Genomic DNA, 24399 nt, shown 5'->3' with positions numbered 1-24399 from the left:
TGAGAAGACTGTGTTATTGACCAGCGGCTCTTTTACGGTTCTGTGGTTCTGTAGTTCTGTGGTTCTGTGGTTCTGTGGTTCTGTGTCATCTAAGTTGGGAAGGGCAGAGCAGCACCAACAACATGGATGTTGACCAGGAAGTCACGTCCTTGTATCAAAGAATGAGTCCTGGCTTCTAAACCTGTTCCGTTCCACCCTCTACAATAAGAAAACAAGCAGCTGACTGCTCGGTTTCCTCCTGGCTCTGGGAGTTTCTCCGGCCCGTTTGTGACCTCACACCTCAAGACCTCTGTGTGGATTGAAGCCACAATGAGCCATTCAGCCGGGGGATGAGTGACACATTTAAATTGTCAGCACACAGAACAGCAAACAAACACGAGGTCATGTCGTGTTTGGTTACAGCTGCTGGGCAGCCCAGACTGGATATAAAAGGCAGGGATCTCAAAACAACACAAAGCACTTCTCTCTGCAATCCTATCCTTATCTGTTGTCATTGAAATAGTCTCAGCAGATAACACCACATATTCTGTTGTCTCCTAATGCTGGCACTACCATTACTTGATATCGCTGGTTCCATTTGAAAAACCTCACCCCCACATCACAACATACCGAAGACGGCCAATGAAAACAGAAAAAAACGAATGAAATCATGCAAGCCTACAGCAAATACACACAGCTGTGGCTATCCTTGGTTGAAAAAAAATAGAATAATATTAATACTAAAAAAGAAAACTTTCAAGTCATCATGGAGCTATGTGAAAGTGCCTAAAATAGCGAGATTACGGATGAGGTTTTTTCTTCTAGAATGCCAGTGCTCACATTACTCTAGTAGGAGACTGCAGCAACACAGGTCTGGTAAGACTGCTGCCTCACCATAGGAGAAAACCAAACAGTGGAACCAACACCACTGTGCTGACCTCATTTCCTCATTCTTAGAGAGAGAGTGAGAAAGACAGACAGAGAGAGAAAATACGCACTGTGCGGTGAAACACACAATCGATACAAATGTCCTTTCAACTACCTGGTGTGGGAATAGAAAAGCCACATGACTTGTAGGCCAGACAGGGTTATTGAGTCAGAGTGAGACTGGGAGGAAACTAACGACACACAAGCAGCCATGAGTGACATCATCGTCCCAGCTGCCAGAGGCAGCTTGTAAAAGTTGACCTGCTGATGCAAACTATCCAGAAAGTTGACACTCTACAGACGCATGACTTACGGACACAAACTCTTCGAAGCTGATCTTGTTGTCTTTGTTGCGATCTCCTTCACGCATCAGCTTGTGGATGATCTCCCGCACCTTGTAGCCAGGCAGAGGGAGGTTGGCCTCTTTGAACAGCTCATGGAGCTCAAAGTCGCAGATGAAGCCATTACTGTCGAGGTCTGCCATGACAAGACACCCAGGATGTTGTGTTAGTCAAAGTTTACACAAACAATAACAGGGGGGCTGTCGTAGACAATATTAAAGAAGTCTTAAAAACCCTACGGTGTATTACAATGCTTTATTTGTAGAACTGTGTCAGACGTTTGAATAAGTGGAAAACTGTGGAAAATCCTAAACGACTTACCAACTTTCCCAAAGGCCTCTCTCAGTTCTTCTAGTTCATCCTTGCATATCTTTCCAGCCATGTTGACGAAGCGACCTGAGATGGTGAGTCAGACTGCTGGCTCCTGCAGAAAGGGTAAAGGTTAAGACAACTCAAAAACGTCCTGGTCTTCTGAGCCGCCTGGAGACCAAGCCGGGACTCTGGAAGAACTGCTTCTACAGTCCTGCTTCTACAGTCCTGCTTCTACAGTCCTGCTTCTACAGTCCTGCTTCTATAGTTCTGCTTCTACAGTCCTGCTTCTACAGTCCTGCTTCTATAGTCCTGCTTCTACAGTTCTGCTTCTACAGTCCTGCTTCTACAGTCCTGCTTCTACAGTCCTGCTTCTACAGTCCTGCTTCTATAGTTCTGCTTCTATGCTTCTATAGTCCTGCTTCTACAGTCCTGCTTCTACAGTCCTGCTTCTATAGTCCTGCTTCTACAGTCCTGCTTCTATAGTTCTGCTTCTATGCTTCTATAGTCCTGCTTCTACAGTCCTGCTTCTATAGTCCTGCTTCTACAGTCCTGCTTCTATAGTCCTGCTTCTACAGTCCTGCTTCACCATCACTCCATCAGACGTGTCTGAGAGTCCACACTTGAGAAGATCCACTGCAGTCAGCCACATGACTACACAGGCACGTCAGCATCCATGTCTGTACTCCTGGTCAAAGTGTGTTGGGTTGTTTTGATTTGGGGGGGTGGGGTGATAACGGGGTGAAGACTAATCATGTTGAATATTTAGACTCCATTTGACCTTAACATTACTGGCAAGAAAAACAACTGAGTCAAACTAACTACAGATCTACTGGAAGTGGATTCAAGGTTCGCTGAAATGTGGAAAACACATCTGACTCAACTAAACGACATAAAGCTGTTCGTTGTCAAACAGATTTAGTGAACTAATGGTTCTTTTGCTGTTGAAAAGGAAGTAGCAGTTAATAACCATAGCAACACCAGTAGATTGCTTTTATTAAAATAATTTAAACACCAGAAGGAGGGGCTAGATTTTAGCCAATGAAATTGTCTCTAATGTGATCATTTATTCAGCAAGATATTATAGAACAAGCCTACTATAGAGTTACGTTTCACCTGAGGATGTTCTGTGAAAAGCTTAAAAAGAATGACTGTTCACATGACTACCACTACCCAATGACTACCAACTCACAAATTAGGTTAATTCCAGCACACTTATATTATACTTGTTACAGAATGTAGCTGCTCATGTTGGTCTATTGTACTTGAATCATCTTCTGCATTAATGAAACATGGTTTCTGTAGAGGTTGAGTTAAGCGTAGCAGAGGTCAATAAAACATATATATATATATTTGAGGCTTTTCACACACCATGACTCCCCACATAAAACGTGTTTGATTTGTTCTAAATAGAACTTTAAAGGGTTGTTCTCTGTTCTGTGGTAGGAACCGGCAGGTCTGTGTTGAATGTGCTTCAGTTGTAATAGACGTGAGTAGCATATTGTTCTCATTCCCCGGGCTACACAAGGCTAAACCAGAATGATAACATTCCTCTACGATCAAAAGGACTTCACGCAGAAAGGCTCTGGCAACACAAAAGAGTTTAGACTGCAATTACTTTGACTAAGAACATAATTTTTCCCACAGAGAAAGTGTTTTCCTATCAGCAATACTTGCTCAAACGTTTTCGCAAATCATTGCTCCCCAAAGACAGGGCCTGGATTCCTTCAGTCTTGCTCGCAGAACATGATTGTAGAGTTTTGTAGAGAAAGACTACCATATTTACTATTAGGCCTAGTAATCCTTTCTAAGTGAGGGATACACTAAGCCGCTACACATGATAAATGACCACTGTCCCAGTTGCTGTACCATTGTCACCTGCCAATGAGTACGCAATGTGGGCAGTTGCTGGTAGGTCATTTCAATGTTTATACAATTATAAATAACAATTATTCCTTATAAAAATATATCTGTACCATCCCTGAAATACCTTATAGTTGTATCTGTATGAAATCAATGTCCCTTCTCATGATTAGCACCCCAGGAACACATGCTACAAGACAATGGACAAAAGACTACAGAAATGTAATAATTGCCATGAATGAGGGCCATTGATAGTCTGAAGGAAAGGAAGTACTTGACAGGCACAACCTCCAGAGGTCAGTCGGCCCTTCTGTTTCTATCATGTGGTGCCCACTGCTGTGTTTCACTGCTGTGTTTCAACATTCAAACCAAACTAGGTATCCTAGGCATTTTTCCAGACAGAAGCCATTTCCTCCCTGAACCCAGAAGGGCTACTTCCCCTTAGGTGACATCATGTCTATTGTTAGTTTAACATTTAAATAAAAAACAATACAAATGTAATGCATGTGAAATGTGACGGTTGGAACCAAACCAGTCTAATGACCTCATATGCCAACTCCTGTCACACCCCAGACAGAGAGAGAGAGAGAGACAGAGAGAGACAGAGAGAGACAGAGAGAGAGAGAGAGAGAGAGAAAGAGAGAGAGAGACAGAGAGAGAGAGAGAGAGACAGAGAGAGACACAGAGACAGAGACAGACAGAGACAGAGACAGAGACAGAGACAGAGACAGAGACAGAGACAGAGAGAGAGAGAGACAGAGAGAGAGACAGAGAGAGAGAGAGACAGAGAGAGACACAGAGACAGACAGAGACAGAGACAGAGACAGAGAGAGAGAGAGACAGAGAGAGAGAGAGAGAGAGAGAGAGAGAGAGAGAGAGAGAGAGAGAGAGAGAGAGAGAGAGACACAGAGACACAGAGACAGACAGAGACAGAGACAGAGACAGAGAGAGACAGAGAGAGAGAGAGAGAGAGAGAGAGAGAGAGAGAGAGAGAGAGAGAGAGAGAGAGAGAGAGAGAAGCAGAGGTCAGGTGGCAGGGAGCAAGAGAGAGAGGTTAAGTATACAGAACACACAGAATGAGTTTAATCTCTAGTAGCACAGAAGAATAGGGGGCTTGTAATCTGATACATCAGCAGGTCTATGAGGACGCAGATGAGAAAAGCAAATGCTGGGAACAAGTGTGGGGGTCCAGAAACAGTTGTTGTTTTTTGGACAGCTGGGCAAGGCTGTTTTTCGAGAACAAGCTTTCAGTTAATAACACACCATAAACAGCTAGAGGAAAACCAAGCCCCTTGACATGAACCATGTCCATTTGCCTATGAGCATGTGCATGATCACAGCTAGTGATATTACTCAAATTCACTATTCAAATGGGCTTTACTTTCCCAAGCAGCAGCTTTAAAAGTACTCATCAAATCACAGCGCAACACCATCTTTTCAGTCAGGACTATAAAACAGCTATACTATGTGACTCAAAGGCTGAGTGGTGAGATCGCAATGCTAAATCCATCCTCAAAAGACGGTGTGAATGTGTGCCAGCTGTAAATCGCTAAAAGCCACAACAAAACGTCAGCACTCTTTACTAGATCTTTCAACCGATCTTTCCGTCAATTCATTTCAGGGAAGGGATCCCAGATGGGAGAGGAGGAGGGCAGAGCCAGCAGGCACGCCCCACTTCACCCACTCAATTAGAACGCGTACGTAAGCCTCACAAATAGAATCGGAACCCCTCCCAAGTGTGGTTGGGGCACAGGCTACACACACAACATGGCCGACAGGAACACAGATTTTCTGCCCAGGCCGTTTCACACTTTGTGGGTAACGTGAGCTTTTGAATTCCTCCGTGGTTTAGAGGACGCAGGAAAGGATCAACATGGTTGTGTTTGTTCTACGGTGACACCTCGATGAGCTGAATAACCTGCTTGCTGTGTCGGGTAAAATCACCGGCCAAACAACTTCAACTGTCTTTACCCTATTACTGAAACTCAGGGCTTCAGCATGAAAAGGTAAAACAGTAAAAAAAATATGATCACGTAAACAAACACACTTTAAATATTCCGATATGTACAGGATCAATGATACATGAGCTTGTGAGTATTGTGTGCAGCTCAGGTAAAGGTGATTGCTTACACAAAACAGGAAGAATAAATAGTGACTGAATGTGTCACACTTTATCGACAGTGAAGGATTAGATTACATGTGTACATTATAAATATTAGGATAAACCTATACAGCAAACAACTCACCTAAGTTATAAACGTAGAAAGTTTAAAATCACGTTGATGTGTTAATGATTTAGATACTATCTTCTCCCTCACGTGGATAAACTGAAACCTTACGCTACAAAACTATGTACTAGAACCCATTCATCTTTCCTATGACACTCATCTATCACCTGCAAGCACAAGTGCGAAAACAGGAATCCTAAATACGCAAGAAAGAATGTCACCAGCCTACTAGGCAGTTTAGCCCAACTAAATGGTTGTGGACTACTTAGGGCAGACGAACTTCTACAATTCAATGTATTTAACAGATGTTAGCCTCTTTGATAGTAATGTCGCAGAAAACATGATAAATTATTATCGTTGTCCAAATTACCATTTTCTTTAATATGCCAAATATTAAGCAAAAATTAGAACATTTAAATTCAAGTGTCTGGCATAATTTGAATAACGCTAAACGGCTGGGCGCAATTGTCGCACATATGCTCGAGGCGCACGGATGGGGCTATGTAACACATCAGCTATGTGGCAGGAAAACACCATGGTTACGCACAAGTCTTGAGTAGCCTATCTTTTTCACAGGGAAACTCAACAGTGCATTACTGGACAATTATACGCACGTTGAAATTTGCCAACAACTAAAACTGTATAGATTTTCACAAGAGATGTCATTACTAGCTGCTGCTGATTGTTCTTCCAGGTGCAGATGGTGATTAAAAGGGTGGATTGTCTACGGGTAAAAACATGTTTCCCGTTCCCTTTGCTCGCGTCTAGTCTCCGGAAGGATTACATATTCGGATGATCCAAATCCTTCACTAAACTGCTTCACAAAAAATGTGCAATTCAATCCTATAATGTTATCCTTTCACCAGGTACGTTTGTTCAGTGTACTTAGTCATCTACATAGCTCGCAACTCTGCTAGCTAATAGCAAGCTAGCTGAAAGAACCAACAAGCTAGTTGCTAACAATGTAACATGCTGTCTGCTGCTAAACCAACTACACAAACCCATCAAGCTCTGCTAGAAACAAGCTCTACCTGTAAAATAAACTAACTAGCCAATACAAGTTTCAAACATATACAAATACATTACTTATGTTTATACTGCTCACGTTTATAAAATCAATCAAGATAATGTGCTTTGTATGGCACTCTAAAAGTAAGAATAACTTACTTTTGATGCCCCCAAAATTCCAGACAGCGTCCAGCTCGAGAGACCAGACTTCCTCCCTCATCCACGGAAAAGTAAGCGCGTGGAATGTATACTTCCCCCGCCCACCAAACGACAACCCTTGAGGTGCTCAGAGGAATGAATGGCAGATTGCCCATCGCCAAATAAATTCGCTAGCACACAAGGGAACGACTATTAATTCCGAAATTAAATGTAGCCTTCACTAAGTAAGCCTATTTTACGTGGTATCATGATATTCAAGATTGATTCATGACTTGAAAATGATTCTATTTAACTCCAAAAGTAAGTCTGAGTGAACTAAGGTAAAGTTATAAATATTTATGATAAATCAATTGTAACATATACATAATATGTATATTGTAGCCTACATACATATGTACAATATAATTTGGAAATTAAGCCATCTTTACATATGTGTAAGGTCGCGACCTTTGAGACACCTGTTTGGCCACACATTGATGCCCTTATTCATCAAGTTCTACGTAAGATAAAGGGGCATGATTCCTTTAGGATGTGTTATGTATTGACACCTAGGAGATATTTATTGCAGCCTCTGAACAACTGTTTTATGCTAGCAGGGTGCCTCCATCAAAGGGGTTCTTTGGTCAAAGGCCTGTTGTCTCACAACACTTGGGAATCTCATGCAGCTGTCACGAGCACAGCAAAGCGCTGATTGTCTCCGATTGTTGTTCTATCTCTCAAACAAGCCCAGTCTACACTACATTGTGCTTCTTCAAAGATATAGACAAGTTATAACGAGATAACGGCCACAATTTGACTGTTTATATGGGCCCAATGAGTCTTTGGTCTCAAGTTAGTCTGTAACGACTGTGCGCCACCGAGCCAAATGGTAATAGGCCTAATAACGGTTTTTCATAATTCTTTGGTTGCACTTGGGTGCCCTCTACCGACGAGCGTTGGCTGAAACTTCAAGTCTGATATACTCGCCAACTTCTCATGCCCTGACAATGTAATGAGGCCGGTGTCCATACACTCAGTGACCTGTAGATGGCGGAATATACAGGTTTAACTTGCTGCAACCCGCCGATCAAAGAAGAAGAAGAAGAAATATCGATTCTTTTTTTTTTGGAACCAACTCCTGGCCTCGTTGGTGTCCACGAGTAAAACTGAGAAATACACATAAACTCCTGCATTGAGTTAAGATACAGAAATGTAATGCTTTAGATGTATAATTATATATTTTTTATATGGACGTAAATTGAGGAAATAAAGTGCACACATTTATTTTACGGTCGCCGAAGATGTCAGGAGAGGTGCTAAGGTAGCTACCTTCAACATTAGCTAGCATGCAATGTCTTTCTAACTAGTCCTAGAAATATAACTAGTTCAATTAGCTGCTGATTACGATAAGAACATTGTTGCATTGAGCTTGTTAGCATATGCTTATATATCAGTTTAATATCGTTTTTCTGTGACAGCTAGACCATACGAAGGTCTAACGATTTGAGAAATTGCATCTACTGTAGCTAAATAGTTCGGATTTCGCGATTGTTGTTAAATTAGAGACTTGTCTACAATCTAGGTTACGTATTCAGTAAGACCTCATTTCAGACCAGGATTGACCTTATCTTTTGCCTTACAATCTAACGTAACTGTCTTCACCTACAGTAGTGTAGCTATTTCTTCCTATGTTGTTATCCTAACTTGTCCTTAAATTCATAACTAGGTAGACTATTTACAGCCTACCTAAACAGTGTCCATGCATTCTCACACAGTGGAATCTAGAAATGACTCTCTATCCATCAACTCTAATTCTGACAGTACAAGCAAACTCAATGTGTTGATCACCAAACTCCACGAGTACCTGTCTTATTCATCAGTGGATGATAACGATGATTCACTGGGGGGTCAAGGTCCTGATGGTAACTATTCAAATAAAGCTAATCGTTAATTCTGTTATGACCTAAGACCAGTTACTGTCTAAATCATAGTTTTAACTTGAATTGGTTTTCTTATGATTCACAGGTTTAAAAAATAAGGGCAATGGGCTTCCCCACTCATCAGATAAAACTGAGGTATGAATAAAGAAAGTCATGTCAGAAAGTTGAAACGGTGGTAGTAGTTTCAATTCAATGACATTTACCGTTAATTATACTGTGTCAGACCCATTCTTAGTTGCCTAGATTATCCTCCGTTTTTGAATGTTGTGTGCGTTGCAGGCAGGTACTTCAGCAGAGACTCCTAAGGTTTCTGCAGCACTCGGTTCACGAAGGTGGGTTTTTCATGATTTCATTTTGGGTTCCGCCCCGCAATGAGTTAACACATCCAACCTTTGTTCACTTTGTGTATTTGTGTTCTATAACTAATTACAGGAAACCCTCAGTTGTCACCAAACATTCTGGACTGGATGAATCTGGTGACTCAAACGACACTAACGAAGACTGTGATTTGCACTTCAATTCAAATGGTCGTCTCGATGTAACCAGATTGCCAAAAGGTAGGTATTTAAAATGATTTAGCTCTGTTGCTTTGTTACAGCGTGCACCACAGTATAGCATGTTAAAGTTTACAGATGCACATCCTGTCCAGTTGAATGATGTGGGACAGGTGCCTGGAGAACAAACATCATTAATTCCTCGCATTTCCTTCAGATCAGAACTGTAAAAACGTTGATCGGTGTAGCCTCAAATCAGGCGCCTGGTGGCAAACCCTGATTTTAGATTTCAGTTGTAGGATCGAGGATGATTATGCCTACTGTTGTTGTAATCCTAATGAGTTCTGGTGGTGTGTCAGACTCAGTGTGGGAATGAATGCACTAGACAATCCCCTTCTTCCTGTGGAATGTGCCCAGGCACTGTTGTGGTGAGGCCTGAACCAGTGGACCAGGGCAGAGACGACTTCAGAGGTCCTGAATTTCGAAGTCGCAGATCTGGAACACTGAAAAGAGATTTACCCCGGAGACGAGGTGGTGAGACAGCTACTTATTCATTTATTTTAATTGTATTTAACCAAACCAGTTAATTCTGAATACTATAAAGGCCAATATTGACTATACATGGTTTTGCAACAAATTCTGAATTAGAAAATGTTTCAATCCTATAGACAACATCAGGCAAATATGCTTGGAAATTGCCACCAATAAAATGATATGCAAAATTCAAAAATCTGAAGATTCTGTTGACCTGTTTTGTAGGAGGTGAACACTTGGAAATAGTGAGTTGCACTGCATGCGGACAGCAAGTGAACCACTTCCAAAGGGACTCCTTCTATCAGCACCCAGTACTCAAAGTACTTATATGCAAGGTGGGTTGGTCATATTCCAGCCATGGAAGGACCAGAGCCATGGACCTGTATGTGGGCTGTCATTTAATTATGACTTTTGGCAGTTAGTTGTCAGTTGGATTCTGATTCAGTGTGCATTTCTGTTTCCATCAGTCCTGTTTCAAATACTACTCAAGCGATGACATCAGCAAGGATGGAGATGGAATGGATGAGCAGTGCAGGTATTTGTTGTGCTTTGTGTTACGCAACATGATCCTGAAGAAAACATTGACAAGTAAACAGATATTTACTACGATATTCCCTTTCTGTTTTTTTACAGGTGGTGTGCGGAGGGTGGAAACTTGATCTGTTGTGATTTCTGCAGCAATGCTTTCTGTAAGAAGTGTATTTTAAGGAACTTGGGGCGTAAAGAGTTGTCTGGGATTCTGGACGAGGAGAGTAAATGGTACTGTTATGTATGCAGCCCAGAGCCCCTGTTAGACCTGGTTGTCGCCTGCGACAGTGTCCTTGACAACTTAGAACGTCTTTGTCATCAAAATCGCAAGAGGAGCAGAGGAGAAAGTGATAAATCTGGACTCAGTAACACAATACCAAGGGACTCTGAAAACATGCACTTGGGAGGGTGCAGTCATAGTATCATGGAAGGTCATGAGGAGTTCAGCAGCTCTCTACCAATCCCAGATGATCTCACTGAAAAGGTCAAATTCCTAGTCCACTCCACAAACTCCTTAAACGCAACATTTGTCAAGCTCGTCCAAAGCGGCAAAGACAAACAGACAACCAACGACCGTCGAATGTACCTGAGGTCTTTTGAGTCCGTGCTTAAAGATCTGAGGAAATCCCACGACGCCCTGGAGGACGCCCTGAAGGAGGCCAGCGAGCTCGAAATGCTGAACAGTGAAGATGACACTGTGTGTCCCGATTCAGACGCCACCCAACCAGCCGGCTTGGAGCTGAATGTCGCGGACGAAAACTGCTTAAATGAACCTAAGCAAACGGCTGCCGAGCCAGTGCTGGACGACGACTCGGACTCCAAAGGCCCGACAGATAACGGAGGTTCGTCGTTCTCTGATACAAAAAGTGGCCTTGAGTCCTCCGAGGGGGGAGGGGAGACGATGCAGCGACGGACCCGAGGCAGGCCTCGCAAAACCCCCGCAGAGCCTTCAGAAAGTTCGGCCAACGTGACGAAAGAGTTAGTGGTGAAGCTCACGCCTGTGCCTGCCGTGGACGAGACGCCAGCGAACAAGCAGGAGACCGACGCGGACGTGAAGACGGAGAGGAAGGACGAAGACACGGAAGAACAAACAGAAGAGAAGAAGGACGAATACCCCGCCCCCGAAGTGGCAGAATGCAAGGACGAACCCACCGCTGAGGTGAGAGAATGTTTGGTTTTGGAAGAAGAACACGACAACAGACGGTCCCCGCGGGTGAAGACCACCCCCCTGCGCCGCCCAGGCGACCAAATCAAGCCATCCCTTCCGGGCGCAGCCTGCGAGAGCGACACTGACCCCGACGACCCCGCTGACGCTGCCGCTCACGGTCCTGAGGACCGAGAGGTCGGCAAAATCACGGAAGACTCCGACTCGGACGAGGTTCCCGCTGCTCTCCTGCAGCTGGGAGCCGTGAAACACGGCTCTGACGAAGCTGACAGCGACGATGAGATCGAGGGCTCCACTCGCGTGAGGAAGAAATGCCTCTTTGGACTGACCAAGAACAAGCCGCTGTCCCCGGAAAGGATGGTCCGCAAACGCAAGACCCAAGACCGCTGCTCTGACTCGGACGAGAGCGAGAACAGGGCAAAGGTCCAGAGACCCAGAGGCAGCGACTCCTCAAGTGATGACCCCGACCTGCAGAAGGAGATTAAGGCTCTGAGCCAGCTGACGCCCAGAGGGACGCCTCACAGGGCCCAGACAGAGGGAGCCAGTGTGGCCGGTAAGCCGAGCAGACAAGGGCCGGGGCCCAAAAAGGCTCCAGACATTCCCAGGGCTCAGACACTCCCTCCAGGGCCGACCTCAACCACGAGTGACGAGGAAGGTGACCTGGACTCTGACTCCGGGAATGACGTTGACATCCAGAAGATCAAGACCATCACAGAGGATGTGTGTTTATTAGGGCCCTCCAGCTTCCACCAGTCCTCCGGTGAGTCTGTCCCCCGTCCCTTCCTTCTGTCCTGAGCTCCAGCCCTGCAGACAACACCGTCCCATCAGCCCACAGCACACTGGCTGACAGCGGAAAGGATGTAGTTAGGTGAACCACCCCTTGACAAACGTTTTTTGTTCTCTGCACCCTGTAGGAGAGGATGAGCAGTCTCGCTCTGGGCCGTCCGGGGCGGTGGATGATGATGATGATGATGATGACCCAGAAAATAGGTATGGTTCAAAGAGAGACGACTTAGCGTTTGTAACACACCCTAGGCGCGGGAGAAAAGCCACGGCAAGAAACCCTGAATCCAGTAAAACTGGGGACCGCTTCGCTCTCAAGACTCGGTCCCAGTCTCGCCTCACACGCAGCTGTGCTAGACCAGCAGCTATCAAATACACCTTCTAGGTTTTAGAATTTTGCTGTAAAGCGCAGAAGACACTTTATTGAAAAAAAAAATAATAATAATTTTGAGGCGGTTAAACTTCACATACAGTATAAAGTATTTTATTGATCATTTGTCATCAGTTCACACAAAGTAGCACTGGGCACTGAAGCTCTTGCGGTAGGCCTTACTACATACAGTATAACATGAAAACAAAATACGTTTTTGATGCAAAAAAGAAGGTCCTCGCTTAGGCTGTGTTATAAATCATAGTTCACCCAACATTCATCTGTATTTTACATTTTTATGTCTCCTTTATTCTTGTTTTTCTGCATTTTTACTTTTGAGTTGGAAATGACTTCTTGACTCTTATACATATTTGGCATGCGTGTATTGAAAATTGTTTTTAAGTTGTTGTTTTTTTGCACCAGTTTCCATTTTGGAACCCAAACATGTCAGGAGCTTAATGCTCTATGTAAGCTGACATGTTTTTTTGTTTTTGTTCAAAAGATTCGTTGAATATAATTTAGATTTTTTTTTATTTTTTTATTTAACCTTTATTTACCCAGGCAAGAAGAACAAATTCATATTTACAGTAATGGCCTGACTTATATAACTATATGTGTTGTTGTTCTTAATGGAAATGGCTTGAAAAGGGACTTTTAAATGCGTTTTAACCAAACCGCCCATCGTGAAAGTATTGTCTTCCCCTGTACTTACCTGTCATGAAGTGACTTAGTGGTGTCATGCGACCATCACGCTAATATGAAGCTCTTAGGATGGGCAGTCCTGTATGATTCATTGGAACTCTGCAGACGTTAAACTCCATCTCAGATCTTATGAATCTGCTATTCCCCCACACAAAATAACACAACAGTTTGAGTTAGAAAGTAATTTAAACTTGGTAGTTGCTAAAAAAAAAATACTTTTGTAATATCAGTCATCCAAAATATCAATATACATCAAGCTTCCAAAAGAAGTTAATGGAACGTGCACAGTGCCAGTGAACCTTGACCTGAGTGGTTCTTCTGTTTAGCGGTTGTCTTAACGGAGCAGTCAGGTAAAACCACCTTCTCTTTGTAAGTCCTCTGCCATGTTGATGCAAAGAAAAGGCAGAAAGATTCATTCTACCAACCAAAGAGAGGCTTTCGCCTGTATGTATATTCTTGTAACTTTTGTCAGTAAAACCAGTTTTTCTTATCCAAATGTAGAACCGACATATTTAGTAGTCATATTCTGGATCAATGTAGGTAGTTACACTTCCTCTGTTTATATTGCATAGGACAAAGTTTGAAGACACTTGTTCTCTTCAGTCACATGGGAATGCTCCAATCTCATTGGGTAAAAAAAAAAAAATGGTGCTATGTTTTTACAGTTGTTTGAATCATGAAAGGTTTCTGTCCTCTGGGCACCGTTATGAAAACTCGCTTTGGTTGTAGTCTTGTAGTTTGAACAGCATGGAACTGACTACTAGTCCGCCTTAACACAGTATTGCTGCTTTTGTAGTGAAGTGTTTTTTTTTTTTTGTCCTTTCTATCTTTTTCCATTTTCTCTCTCCTTCCATTTTCTCTTTTCCTAGTGTTAACACATGAGGTAGGGGCTCTGCTCTGAGGCTGCTGCTGTTAGTTTCTGCCTTGTCAGAGCGGCCTTCTTCATGTCCGCTCCACCTGGAGCGTCAGTCCTAGTGTTGCTCTGCCAACAGGATTGGTCCTTGAAAAACCACGTGTTGATCAGTTTCGTTCACAGAACAGGGTAGGACTAATCACTGAAGTTTTCCGCCCTGTTTCTGAAGTCTCGCTCTTTTGTGAGGAAAAACAACTGACTTTTTATTTGCAATTTTTTTTATTGTATTTTTTTTGTTTGTTATTATTAATAGTGTTAGATTAAGTCCAGAGGTTCTGTAATGATAGCCTGTAGTTTATTTAATGAGCATGCGTCTTTCCCTGGTCATTTTGTAAATCTGTAAGAGGTGTAATAAATGAATACACTTAATGTGGCTTATGTCTTCCTTATGTGGAATTAGGTTTTGTTGCATCGCACTGGTGACTGAGGGATTGAGAATTTGTATGTTTCGCCCAGAGGTTTGTGAAGCTTAGTACTGGAGCTCCACACAAAGCACAAAAAATGCCCGAAACCAGTCCACAGAGGGTAATGTAGCTTGCCTACATTGTTAAAGTTTCCACCACAGTCCCTCTACGGATCTGAAAATGTTATGTGCAAAAATTAATGAATAGCGTTGCGTTGATTGTTCATTAAATACTTGTGTCAGTAAATGGGTCTCCTGTTTCATTATTACCCATTGAATCCATGAAAAGGTGAAATCATTTAAAGGGTTATTTTTGATAATACAAGCTCACTCGGCCTGCCTAGGCAGGGATGTGATGGTCATGAAGTGATCCTCAGGTCCCTATCCCTTCTGTCTCTTATCTTTAAAAGAATTGCCAAGAAAATGCTCTTGGCCCAGATCAAAGCCAACTACTCTTCTGGGGAAGAATTCTCTTCCGATGAAGAGTCGACACAAGACGAGGAGTCTGAGGAAGGGAAAAGCAAGGGGCAGAGAGGAGGGAAGACTGACGACAGCGCGGATGAGGGAGGTGAGTAACGTTCACGCAGCCCCCAGGACGGACCATCCAAGTCCGTGACTGTTGAGAGGAGTAGGACGCTGTTTCTCTTGACTGTTGAGAGGAGTAGGAAGCTGTTTCTCTTGACTGTTGAGAGGAGTAGGACGCTGTTTCTCTTGACTGTGCCTTGCCGTCACTGCTGCAGGAGAGACCTCTCTGAGTTCCAGCTCTGAGGAGAGCAAGACTGGGCGGAGACACCGCCTGCTCCGCCACAAGCTCTCTCTCGACGAGGGAACCCTGGATGATCCCAAACCAACGAAGAAGAAGGGGAATGAGAAGGCCAGGAGAAGAGAGCGAAGCAACGGTTTGTAGACGCGATCGATTGGATAAATCACAGTTGATCACATTTCTTGGGAACAACTTAAAAAAAAAAAAAAAACGTTGATTTGTCTAACATCTAATCTCCATCCTAATCAAGATTCGCAAAGTGGTGAAGATGACAGCCAATCGGAGCAAGAGGAGTCTGGCATGAGTGAGGAGTTGAGCCAATCAGATGACAATGGAAATGAAGATAAGCCCAAAACGTATGTAAATGTGTTTTCTTTCTCAGAGTCGTAGCTCCCATCACTGGTTGCACCTTCGCTTGAGTGTCTTTATGGGCTACGTTTGTGTGTGCGTTTTTCTGTAGCTCCAAGTCATCGTCCAAAATGGAGAAAGAAGTCCTCCGCAGTTATCTGCAGAAGAAGCAGCAGCAGCCGTCGTGTATCGTGCTGTCTGACTCGAGCATGGACATGGTAACTGCCTGCTGTCATTGATCTAACTGTGAGGTTAGATACCTCGTAACAAGGAAACCTCAGAGGTGTAATCACACTTCATCGTGTGTGGGGTCAGATGGCTTAGCGGTTAGGGAATCAGGCTATTAATCAGAAGGTTGCTGGTTTGATTTGACTCTGGATAAGAGCGTCTGCTAAATGACTAAATGTAATATAATGTGTGTGTTTAGGTGCAGGGGTTTTCAAATACTGATCAAATTGTGTCTTACTTGTATTTGAATGAGTTCTTGTTCGGTCCTGTGACTGGCCGGAGATTGACAGAGCTTCCTCTGCTAACAGGAAGGCGACGGGGAAGGCGACTCTAAAGAGACGTTGAAAGGCCGCAAAAAGATCCGTAAAATCATTGAGGACGATCACCTGCGCTCGGAGACGCTGAGAGCTCTCAAGGAAGAGGAGGACAGATGCAAACGCCTGGCCGACAGAGAGCTGAACAGGGAGGACTTGAGAGAGGTAAACGAGTTTAACGCTGACGTGTGCTGTACATGCCGTCTCCCTCCGTGACTAACCCCGGCACTCACACAGGTCATCGTGATAGACGACGAGTCGCAGGTGGCTTGTCCAATCACCACCAAGCTGGTGCTGGACCAGGATGAAACCACCAAGGAGCCCCTCATCCAGGTGCACCGGAACCTGGTGACCAGGCTCAAGCCCCACCAGGTCGACGGTCAGTCAGTCAGTCGATCTTCTCATCATGCACGGATGTCTGATGATTAGCGCCGCTGTGTTTACTGTTGTGCTGTTGTGTCCTGGACAGGTGTTCAGTTCATATGGGACTGCTGTTGTGAGTCGGTGAAGAAGGCCAACAACACCCCTGGATCTGGGTGTTTACTAGCACACTGCATGGGCCTGGGGAAGACTCTGCAGGTAACACAGACATACCGGCTCTAAGCTCTTCTCATTTAATTTGATTCTATTTTATTTATTGTAAATTAATTAATGAATTTCTATTTTTATACAGTCTCTTCTAGTTTTAGTAACTCTTTAAGTTATTTAAGTGGTTGCCGGTACAACAGTACATTTCACTGCATATTGTAACATGTATAATCATGTATTTGACAAATAATAACATCTTGAATGTCTGCATCAAGGTTTGTCTGACTATGTCTTTGTCTTTCCGCGCAGGTTGTAACCTTCCTTCACACGATGCTGCAGTCGAAGATCTTGATGTTCAGGACCGCTTTGGTGGTGTGTCCCCTCAACACCATCCTCAACTGGGTCAACGAGTTTGACAAATGGCAAGACAACATGGGAGATGATAAAGTCAAGGTAACGACGCTCGCAGGTTAAACTTGACAGGGCAGGTTAGGTGTGCTAGAATCAGGTGTTCTAGATTAGTGTTGGTGCGAAAACCTACAGGTAGGTAGTTCTCCAGGAACAGGATTGGAGACCCATGATTTACACATACTCAAGACTTCCTCTAAACGTAAACTTGTCGTAGGTGACAGAGTTAGCCACTCTGAAACGACCTCAGGAACGGTACATCGCCCTGCAGAAGTGGCAGAGAGATGGAGGCGTCATGATCCTGGGGTACGAAATGTACCGTAACTTCACGCTGGGCCACAAAGTCAACAACCAACAGCTCAAGAAGACCTTCCATTGCACACTTGTCAATCCAGGTGTGGTATGCTTCAAATTAAATAGTTAAAACTCCTGGAATGTTTTGGAAAGTTCCCCAAAAAGTTTACAATTGTCAATATAATTTTTTTTCTTTTTACCTGGCGTGTGTCTTTATTAGTTCAAAAACTTTTCTTTTTTTAAATTCAAATGTTGTTTTTTTTTACCTCAGGTCCAGACTTTGTGATCTGCGACGAGGGCCACATCTTGAGGAACGAGGCGTCAAACATCTCCAAAGCGATGAGTGCCATCAAGACCAAGCGGAGAGTGGTGCTGACTGGCACCCCGCTGCAGAACAACCTCAACGAGTGTGAGATCCCCTCTCCTTTACCGTCATATCGCTAATGTCGCTACCGCTATATAAATATTTACCGCCATCAAAATATTTACCGCCATCAAAATATCTACCGCCATTTGGTTATTGTCGCGACCGCTATAAAAATATCTCCCGCCTTTTAGATAACGTTATTGTTGCTACCAGTCCTACGACAGTCACAGATAACAGATTAATTTGACTACCAGATCATTGATTGTTGTCAGAATGTTTCGTTTATTTCAGCAAATTAGCCAAGGTTTGTCCTTACAGACCACTGCATGGTCAACTTCATCAAGGAGAACCTTCTGGGTTCGCTGAAGGAGTTCAGGAACCGCTTCATCAATCCCATACAGAACGGCCAGTGTGCTGACTCCACCCCTAGAGATGTCCGCATCATGAAGAACCGCGCCCACGTCCTGCATGCGATGCTGGCGGGTTGTGTACAGGTGAGATGGTGTTGGGTCAATCTTTCTCAACAAGTGCAAAGTCGTCATTTTCAAAGAAAGCCCAATCGTTTTATTCTTGCCAACAAGGAAACAAGTCTGACTCGGTTTCAGAGTTTCCTCATATCTAGTCTTCATGCTGATTATTTAGACAACATTGGTGGGAAGTCTCCTCCCCTGCATAGCAGCTGTCTAGCTGATGATAGTGTTGTTCCTACGGGTGATCATTTAGTTCAAGGAACTAACATTGTTTATCAGGGGTTGCGGATGAAACTGGGAGGAAGGCCTTGAGTGTTTCATGTCTGTTTTGCCGCCAGAGCAGTTTTCATAACACATTATTAGGTAGGAAATATGTCCACACAGTGTTGCTTTCATGCAGTATAAAGGTTACATCCTTCATTTCTCTAACACAGGGGTTTTCAACTGGGTTTTTTTTCCCAGGGACCACCATTCTTACTAGAAAGTCATCCACGGCCGACTGATGTGCCTGCACGCACTTGGGCATACGTGTGTCTGTGTGTGTGTGTGTGTGTGTCTGTGTGTGTGTGTGTGTGTATGTGTGTGTGTGTGTGTGTCTGTGTGTGTGTGTGTCTGTGTGTGTGTGTGTGTGTGTGTGTGTGTGTCTGTGTGTGTGTGTCTGTGTGTGTGTGTGTGTGTGTGTCTGTGTGTGTGTGTGTGTCTGTGTGTGTCTGTGTGTGTGTGTGTGTGTGTGTGTCTGTGTGTGTGTGTGTGTGTGTGCGTGTGTGTGTGTGTGTGTGTGTCTGTGTGTGTGTGTGTGTGTGTGTGTGTGTGTGTGTGTCTGTGTCTGTGTCTGTGTGTGTGTGTGTGTGTGTGTGTGTCTGTGTGTGTGTGTGTGTGTGTGTCTGTGTGTGTGTGTGTGTCTGTGTGTGTGTGTGTCTGTGTGTGTGTGTGTGTGTGTGTCTGTGTGTGTGTGTGTGTGTGTCTGTGTGTGTGTGTGTGTGTGTGTGTGTGTCTGTGTGTGTGTGTGTGTGTGTCTGTGTGTGTGTGTGTGTGTGTGTGTGTCTGTGTGTGTGTGTGTGTGTGTCTGTGTCTGTGTGTGTGTGTGTGTGTGTGTGTGTCTGTGTGTGTGTGCGTGCGTGCGTGTGGATAGAAGGAAGTTTGAACATTTGGTTTTCCATGTTGCTTTCTTTTAAAAACCTCAAACAAATCTAGATATATCTACATAAAAACCTCAAACAATATACATAGAATCTGAAAATTTTAAATATGTGTATGTGAGATTTTGAACACTACTAAAATAAAAATATAAATGGTGGACTGATCAACATACCCTCGTGTCGCGGCCCCCCTGCAATGGCGCCGCGGACCACCAGTTGAAAACCCCTGCTCTAACAGATGGTCATGATATTAAGGTCTGTTTGCAGAGGTGAGCGCAGGTCTTGAGTCATAGATTTGGATCTGAAAAAGACAGCATTGGGAAATTAGGATACAGCATTGTACAAATGTTTTAGATGCCCAAGATGTTTTACGAGGAAAGTTGTACTTTTTTTTGTCTTGTGTATTTGTGCAGCAAATTAGTTTATTCTTATTTCATTATTTCTTCTTATTATTTATGCCTAAGACTTTTGTACAGTACTGTACATACATACACATATCATTGGTAACAACAAAAGTGTTAAATACCAAATACATTTGAGTTCTGCTCTTCGCAAAACCTTGTGGATGTTTGTCCTTCTTCCAGAGGAGAGATTACTCCGCCTTGACCAAGTTCCTCCCTCCCAAAGTGGAGTATGTTCTGGCCGTGAGGGTGACCACACTACAGATCAGGCTGTATCGATACTACCTGGACAACTTCACACGTAAGCCAATCATCTTCCTCCTCAGGAAATCAAAGGCTTTCCCCATACGTAGCACATGGTAAAATGGCGGCGTGTTTAGGTGCGGGGTCGTTGGTGGACGGGGCGAGGGTAAAGGCCGGGACCAGCCTCTTCAAGGACTTCCAGATTCTCAGCCGCATCTGGACACATCCCTGGTGTCTGCAGCTCAACTACATCAGCAAAGAAAACAAGGTATGGAAATTAGGAATCTTTTCAAGTTTGAGTGTAAAATAAACAGTTGTTGATGTCGTCCAGCTGAACAGGCGTGCATGGTGGTGGTCTCACTCTGCTGTTTTCAGGGCCATTTTGAAGGAAAGAACCAAATTAGAGCTGCTCATCTCCTGGGATCGGACGAACCAGCTGTGTCCGACAGGTGTGAAGTGTTTCTTTTTGACGACGATTATCAACTAGATTTGTTTGCTTCTTACAACTATGTTTTTTTAAGGCATTTATGCTTTATTGTGACCGTGATAGTTACAGAGAGACAGAAAAAGTAGGCGTTTAGTCAAGCTAGACAGGTGAGATCCTGCATAGCCCTATCCTTACTGTCATTTTGACTATCAAGCGGTTTCCTTTCTTGTCTTCTGTCGCCTAGCAAAGAGAAAGAGGAAAAGGGGATCATGCCACCGCCTGGGGACGATGAGGACAACGACGTGATCATCGTGTGGGACAGCGTGTCCAAGAGGGCCCACGCGGAGAAGGACAAAGCAGCAAATCCAGCAGTAGAAGGTAGTCCTTCCTCTAGTGCCTCACCCAGGACTAACCCACATGTAAGGAAGACAGAGAAAGATGGAGGGAGAGAAGAGCGAGAGAGAGAGGGAGAGGAGAGTAGAGAGAGAGAGAGAGAGAGAGAGAGAGAGAGGAGAGTAGAGAGAGTGAGAGAGAGAGAGAGAGAGGGGGGGGGGGGGGGGGAGGGAGAGAGAGAGGAAGGAAGGGGAGACGGAGACGGAGAGGGAGGGAGGGAGGAATGTAGCTCCAGACCAGAGTGATTCCTTCCCTCTAACCCTGCTTGATGAGGATGTGTTGTGTGTCCTGATCAGCAGTGAAAGCAGGCAGCAGCACCCGAGCAGACAGTCCTGCGGTCGACTGGTTCAAGGTCCTGCTGTCGGACACCGACTCCAGTGTCCTGGAGCACTCTGGGAAGATGGTGCTGCTGTTTGAGATCCTCAAGATGGCCGAGGAACTTGGGGACAAAGTGTAAGCTGGTCAGAGTGATCAACCCAGGGAGGGGAGATCAGACACGTCTTGTTTACTGACTTATCATCACCAAGTGACCAGAGGCCTGCTCCGTAAAGCGAGTTGACCGAATAAGTCAGGTTTATGTCAGTTACGTTTCCTGATAAGCCTGGCTTGTTTGGTAAACCCGCTTTACGGAACAGGCCCTGGGTCACTGTGAGCCACACAGACTTGTGATTATCAACCATTACCAGATGTGGCGAAGCAGATAACCCTGACCCTTCCATACACAGGCTGGTGTTCAGTCAATCCTTGATCTCGTTAGATTTGGTGGAAGATTTCTTGGACCTTGCCAATAAAGCCAGAAACAAGGGAGAATCCTCTCTGTACAAAGGTGCGCTTTCAAACATAACCTGCTCAGTTCGACCACAACCAGTTGTGTTTTGATATAAACGTCTGATTCAGTTTTCTGTGATTGAAGGACCTGGAAGCTGGATCAGAAACACAGATTACTACCGACTAGATGGGTCCACCAGCGCCACATCTAGGAAGAAATGGGCCGAAGATTTTAATGACTCAACCAACACACGGTAGGATAAAAGATTCAACTCCTGACTGAACTAGTGATCTCGCAGAATTGTACAGTATTTTAACTATATCAACAAATAGCAAGCAAAATAAATCGACGTCCTACTTGCAGGTTGATTTTTCTATGTTTAATTTGATTTCCTTTTCTGTCAGGGGCCGCCTGTTTCTGATCTCAACGAGAGCTGGATCCCTCGGGATCAATCTGGTGGCCGCCAACAGAGTCATCATCTTTGACGCTTCCTGGAACCCTGCCTACGACATTCAGAGCATCTTCAGGGTGTACCGCTTCGGTCAGCAGAAGAACGTATTCGTGTACCGCTTCTTGGCTCAGGTAACCCGGCGAGTCGTCCCTCCTGTCTGAGACTGATCGATCGCAGGAACGACCCGGAGGTTCAGACTTGCTGTTGAAATTCACCGCTCTCCCGTTTTTTCTGGTTCCTTGTTCCTCTTCAGGGCACCATGGAGGAGAAGATCTACGACAGGCAGGTGGCCAAGCAGTCCCTGTCGTTCAGAGTGGTGGACCAGCAGCAGATCGAGAGACACTTCACCCTGTTTGAGCTGACTGAGCTTTACATGTTTGAGCCCGACCTGCTGGAGGAACCCAACTCTGAGAAGAAGAACAAGAAGCCCCTTCACCTGCTCCCCAAGGTGGGCGGAGCCTCAGGGCTCACACTCTCACGGTGTGGAAGTGGGGGTTTGGACCGAGAGGCAGGGAGGAGCGAGGCAGGGAGGAGCGAGAGGCAGGGAGGAGCGAGAGGCAGGGAGGAGCGAGAGGCAGGGAGGAGCGAGAGGCAGGGAGGAGCGAGAGGCAGGGAGGACCGAGAGGCAGGGAGGACCGAAAGGCAAGATCAGCACCCACACGTATTTATTTTCCAAATTGTAAAAGGGAGAAGAGGGAATACTTGCACATACAAGGACTGACAACATAACAAGGGCTGACTAAGGGAGCAGACATACAGACAGAGGGCAGGGTGAACACAGTGGACAACAGCTGAGTGATTAAGATGAGACACAGCAGTGCAGGGAAGCAGGCACCAGTGAAAAGAGACAAATCCAGGACAGGGAGACACGGAGGACGCAGGGGCAGGGAAAACCAGGAGGACGTCAGTTGCACGTATAAGGTCTGGTACAGTACCCACGCCCCTCTTAAGAGCCGGTAGATTGTGTTGACGTCCTTCTGCCGTGTGTTCCTCTCAGGACTTGATTCTGGCGGAGCTGTTGCAGGGCTGCAGAGAACACATTGTGCGTTACCACGAGCACGAGTCGCTGCTCGACCATAAGGAGGAGGAGGAGCTAAGCGAGGCTGACCGCAAAGCAGCCTGGGATGAATATGAGGCTGAGGTATTGACCTGAACATGAGGAACACTCACACACCTGCGGTCTGGTCAATGTAAATGACATGGATGTCTGTCTCTCTACTTCAAAAGGGGGCCTTCTTCTTGAACAAGCAGACGAACAACGCAGTCGTTCCAAGCCCCTCCAACCTGCAAGGACAGTTCAGCCAGAACATGCTGAGCAAGAAGACAAACGAGCAGCTAAAGGTATGAAACCTGTCCTCGCTTCGGGGGGGGAAAAACCTTTCCAGTCAACGTTGCAACATTTATGAAGACTAGTCTGTATGTCTCTGCAGAAAATGATTCATGACAGTCGTACAAAGGTCACTGAGGCCATCAAGGCACTGCGAGGGGTTGAGAACCGCCCTCTGGAATACTACAAGATCATCTTGGTAAGACAACTTGTCATGTATACTTGTCTATTATTTGTATTATTCATGTTTATTATTGAAAAAGCATGTGTGTGTGTTTGCCGTGCCGTGTCTCAGTGGAAGGACCACCCCATGCTGACAGAGGCAGATGTTAGCACCATGGCGGAGAGATGGAAGAGCAGCAACGACACAGAGCATCAACGCAGGATGACCACATACGAAGAGCTTCTCTCAAAACAGCACTCTGTGAGCTTCAGTTTTGGACTTATTTATACCGTTTCTACACCCATGATGTGTTAAATACTTTGAAGGCCAAAGTACTGTATTAAATAGACCGTCATTTTCCTCTTCACAGCTGACTTTCTGCATCCAGAGGATTTTGAGCAGCCGAAAAAATAACGACGCGTAAACAGTCGTGGTCATGAATATGAAATCAGCCCTTTTGCCCGAAGACAACTATGGTGTTGAGCAGGAAGGGTTATTTTTGCTTCCCTGTTGCACCCGTAGACACAGATTGCAGAAGAGGAAACTACATAAACTGTCCACAGCAACAAAGTAATTGTCTTTTTGTTTGTTTGTTTTTTCAACAGAATTATTATTATTATTATTTTTGAGTTCATCAATATTGTAGAAATAAAATGTATATTATTTTGTCTTAGATATATCCAGGGTTGAAATTTTGTGAAATTGCATCATGTTGTAACTTGCTATAATAAAAGTTGTAAC

General features: G+C 44.6%; 2 protein-coding genes across 5 annotated transcripts in view; one reads left to right on the top strand and one right to left on the bottom strand.

Moving 5' to 3' along the window:
• The window catches only part of pls3 (plastin 3 (T isoform)), an 11889-nt gene extending 6114 nt beyond the window's left edge, over positions 1 to 5775 (bottom strand). Inside the window, exons 1-3 of the mRNA XM_047037405.1 lie at positions 5666 to 5775; positions 1569 to 1671; positions 1220 to 1383 (exon numbers count right to left, since the gene is read on the bottom strand). Of these exons, the coding sequence (XP_046893361.1) occupies positions 1220 to 1383; positions 1569 to 1629 (225 nt within the window). The 5' untranslated portion in view covers positions 1630 to 1671; positions 5666 to 5775. The remainder of the gene's footprint in view (positions 1 to 1219; positions 1384 to 1568; positions 1672 to 5665) is intronic.
• LOC124478973 (transcriptional regulator ATRX-like) lies at positions 4452 to 24399 on the top strand. 4 transcript variants are annotated; one of them, XM_047037404.1, is made up of 35 exons: positions 4452 to 5425; positions 8615 to 8715; positions 8819 to 8868; positions 9013 to 9065; positions 9166 to 9290; positions 9645 to 9761; positions 9987 to 10096; positions 10229 to 10296; positions 10395 to 12214; positions 12369 to 12444; positions 15036 to 15193; positions 15366 to 15524; positions 15639 to 15744; positions 15849 to 15954; positions 16273 to 16443; positions 16516 to 16657; positions 16748 to 16857; positions 17116 to 17259; positions 17432 to 17609; positions 17780 to 17917; positions 18194 to 18369; positions 20069 to 20186; positions 20266 to 20396; positions 20504 to 20577; positions 20800 to 20933; positions 21245 to 21401; positions 21674 to 21774; positions 21862 to 21970; positions 22122 to 22299; positions 22422 to 22616; positions 23166 to 23309; positions 23396 to 23509; positions 23599 to 23694; positions 23791 to 23919; positions 24029 to 24399. In XM_047037404.1, exons 1-35 carry the CDS (start codon positions 5418 to 5420, stop codon positions 24080 to 24082), a joined length of 5850 nt encoding a protein of 1949 aa, XP_046893360.1. In that variant the 5' UTR covers positions 4452 to 5417; the 3' UTR covers positions 24083 to 24399. The 4 variants fall into 4 exon arrangements, with proteins under 4 accessions (XP_046893360.1, XP_046893358.1, XP_046893356.1 ...); XM_047037402.1 differs by lacking the exon at positions 4452 to 5425 and adding an exon at positions 7871 to 8114 and having other exon boundaries at positions 21248 to 21401; XM_047037400.1 differs by lacking the exon at positions 4452 to 5425 and adding an exon at positions 7871 to 8114.

The sequence above is a fragment of the Hypomesus transpacificus genome, chromosome 17, assembly GCF_021917145.1.
Source record: "Hypomesus transpacificus isolate Combined female chromosome 17, fHypTra1, whole genome shotgun sequence".
NCBI lineage: Eukaryota > Metazoa > Chordata > Actinopteri > Osmeriformes > Osmeridae > Hypomesus > Hypomesus transpacificus.
The sequence above is the reverse complement of the archived record's forward strand: the minus strand, read 5'-3'. Positions and strand labels throughout refer to the sequence as shown.